The sequence below is a fragment of the Emiliania huxleyi genome (assembly GCF_000372725.1).
Source record: "Emiliania huxleyi CCMP1516 unplaced genomic scaffold EMIHUscaffold_422, whole genome shotgun sequence".
Classification (NCBI taxonomy): Eukaryota; Haptophyta; order Isochrysidales; family Noelaerhabdaceae; genus Emiliania; species Emiliania huxleyi.
The window spans coordinates 86,507-89,373 of record NW_005198814.1 but is presented as its reverse complement, the minus strand read 5'-3'; the positions used below and the strand labels follow the sequence as shown (position 1 = coordinate 89,373).

General features: G+C 65.2%; 1 protein-coding gene across 1 annotated transcript in view; it reads left to right on the top strand.

Annotated features, from left to right (window-relative positions):
* Positions 1 to 850: 850 nt before the first annotated feature.
* Positions 851 to 2,867, top strand: part of EMIHUDRAFT_244504 (hypothetical protein) — a gene marked incomplete at both ends in the record, with an annotated part of 3,962 nt that continues 1,945 nt past the window's right edge. Inside the window, 4 exons of the mRNA XM_005769450.1 lie at positions 851 to 859; positions 1,391 to 1,660; positions 2,413 to 2,511; positions 2,723 to 2,821. Coding sequence (XP_005769507.1) covers positions 851 to 859; positions 1,391 to 1,660; positions 2,413 to 2,511; positions 2,723 to 2,821 — 477 coding nt within the window. The remainder of the gene's footprint in view (positions 860 to 1,390; positions 1,661 to 2,412; positions 2,512 to 2,722; positions 2,822 to 2,867) is intronic.

Below are 2,867 nucleotides of genomic sequence, written 5' to 3'. Positions count from 1 at the left end.
AGGGCTCCTCTTCAAGCTAGCCCTAACCCTCACCCTCACCCTCACCCTCACCCTCACCCTCACCCTAACCCTAACCCTAACCCTAACCCTAACCCTCACCCTCACCCTAACCCTGACCCTGACCCTAACCCTAACCCTAACCCTAACCCTGACCCTGACCCTAACCCTAACCCTGACCCTGACCCTGACCCTAACCCTAACCCTAACCCTAACCCTAACCCTAGGAGGGCTCCCTCTTCAAGCTCCCTGTCGCGGAACCTTCTCGGAACCTGCCCGGAACCTTCCCCCATAGGAGGGCTCCCTCTTCAAGCCCGCAGACGACAGCTGGCTCCGCAGGCGGCGGGGTCTCGTCTAGTAGGAGTAGTCCAGCCTAGTGACGGCGCAGACGACAGCTGGCTCCGCAGGCTGCGGGCGGCGGAGGCGAGGGCGCGCGCCATCGCGCAGGAGGAGGCCGCCGCCGCCGCCGCCGCTGACTCGAGCTACGGCGCACAGGTGGAGCAGCATCGCTCGATCTGCACCCACACACCGCTCTCCCACACTCACCCACACACCGCTCTCCCACACTCACCCACACACCGCTCTCCCACACTCTCACCCACACACCGCTCTCCCACACTCTCACCCACACACCGCTCTCCCACACTCCCACGCCCACAGTGACGCCACCTCGCGGCTCGCTCTCCCTCCCTTCTCCTCTCGGCGCCGCACCCCCTTCCCCTGAGTCTGGCCCTCGCCACACCTGCCGCACCGCTTGTGAGGGCGCGAGGGTGGGAGTGTGAGTCTGCGCCGTGCCCCATGCTCCGTCCATTCTTGGCGTGGCAGCCCACCCAGCACTCTGCCCCTGCTGCCCATGCCTGCAGTGTGTGTCCTGGGGGCGCGCGCGGCAGCCGCCGGGCCAGACTCTCCTCCTGACCCTCGCGCAGGTGGCGCGGCTGCGGCTCGCGTCCGAGCTGATGCGGCGCGCGGCGGCGGCGGCGCCCGACCCTAGAAGCGGACTACAGAGTCGTGTCTTCCAACCGGCACTCGAGAGGCACCCGAGAGGACGGCGTACTCCACTGCATTCGACACTGTACTCGACCGTATTCCGCCGCACTCCGCTGTCTTCGCACCCCTCGTATTCACGTAGACGCACGACCCAGGGCCGCGACATCGCACAGAGACAGTTAGAGAGAGAGAGAGAGACAGTCACGACATCGCACAGAGACAGTCACGACATCGCACAGAGACAGTCACGCAACACCAGCGGGGTCCCCATATCTCCCCATATCTCCCCATATCTCCCCATATCTCCCCAGTCACGCAACACCAGCGGGGTCCCAGGGAAGCGGTGCTCTGAATGCTCCGCACGAGACCGTCCTCCCGCCCTCATGTCGGCGCATTCGGCGCGTAGGCGCCCGACGGGTCGCCAGAGCGGCGGAGTCTTGAGGATGAGTCCTCCAGCCTGTCGCAGCGCACAAGGCAAGCGGAGCAGGACAATGCAACCATCTACCAGGACCCGGTGCCGTCGGCGGGCGCGCTGCCACGGCTCGAGCCAAAGCTGTTTGTCAAGCCGATTCGGCCGGAGGAAGGCCTGTCCTCGGCGCAAGTTGCGTATGCCGACGCGTTTCCGGCGCTGCTGCCCGCCGCAACCGCCGCCGCCGTCACGCAGTTCCACGGAGAGGTACACACGCCGACCACCCACACTCCTCCTCGCTCCTCCTCCTCCTTCTCCTCCTCCTCCTCCTCCTCCTCCTCCTCCCCCCCCTCCCCCCTCCTCCCCCTCCCCCTCCTCCCCTCACTCCTCCCCTCCCCCTCCTCCTTCAGGTACACGCCAAACTGCATGACCTCTCCACCCGCACCACTTCGGACGCCGAGAAGGCGCAGAAGGCTCTCGCGGAGCTCGAGCTGCCGCAGGCGAGACACACGCTTCCGCGACACTTCAGAGACACTTCAGAGACACTTCCAAGACACTCCGCACACGCCTGAGAGACACTTCACAGACACTTCACAGACTCTTCACAGACACTTCAGAGACACTTCAGAGACACTTCAGAGACACTTCAGCGGAACTTCACAGACCCACCGCAACCGTCCACGACATGTCCGAGACCTGTCCCTCAGACATGTCCGAGACCTGTCCCTCAGACATGTCCGAGACCTGTCCCTCAGACATGTCCGAGACCTGTCCCTCAGACATGTCCGAGACCTGTCCCTCAGACATGTCCGAGACCTGTCCCTCAGACATGTCCGAGACCTGTCCCTCAGACATGTCCGAGACCTGTCCCTCAGGCACTCGAGGCGTGCGAGGCGGACAAGCGGCTGCCGGCGCGACTCGTCCGCGCCATAGCAAAGGCGCCGGCGACGGGCGGGCGCGAGGCCACGCCGAGGGACACGTCCAGGACATGTCCTCGGCATGTGCGGCCGCAGGCGCAGGCGACGGGCGGCGTGGGCGTGCTGGAAGAGCTGCTCTCCGCGTGCACGGCGCTCGAGAAGGAGGCACATTGCGTGGCACAGAGGGAGGAGACGTGTCATGTGTACTGTGCACGCTGTGTGGACGAGACACCACGCGCGTGACCTATGCACACGGACGCACGCGCGCGCGCACACAACACACACACACACACACACACACACACACACTCACACACACACACACACACGCACGCACACGCACACACACACACGCACACACACACTCCCCACACACATGACACACACCACAGACACCCGGGTACAAATACAGGCGGTCGGCGCGGCGACCATGGCGAACGAGGTGCTCAAGGCGGAGGAAGAGAAGGACGCGGCCCTGCTGTCGGACGAGCCAAGACTGACGCGGCCCCTGGTGCCCCCTCCATTGGCTCCGCCTTTTTCCTCCCGCCCCCCTCCGC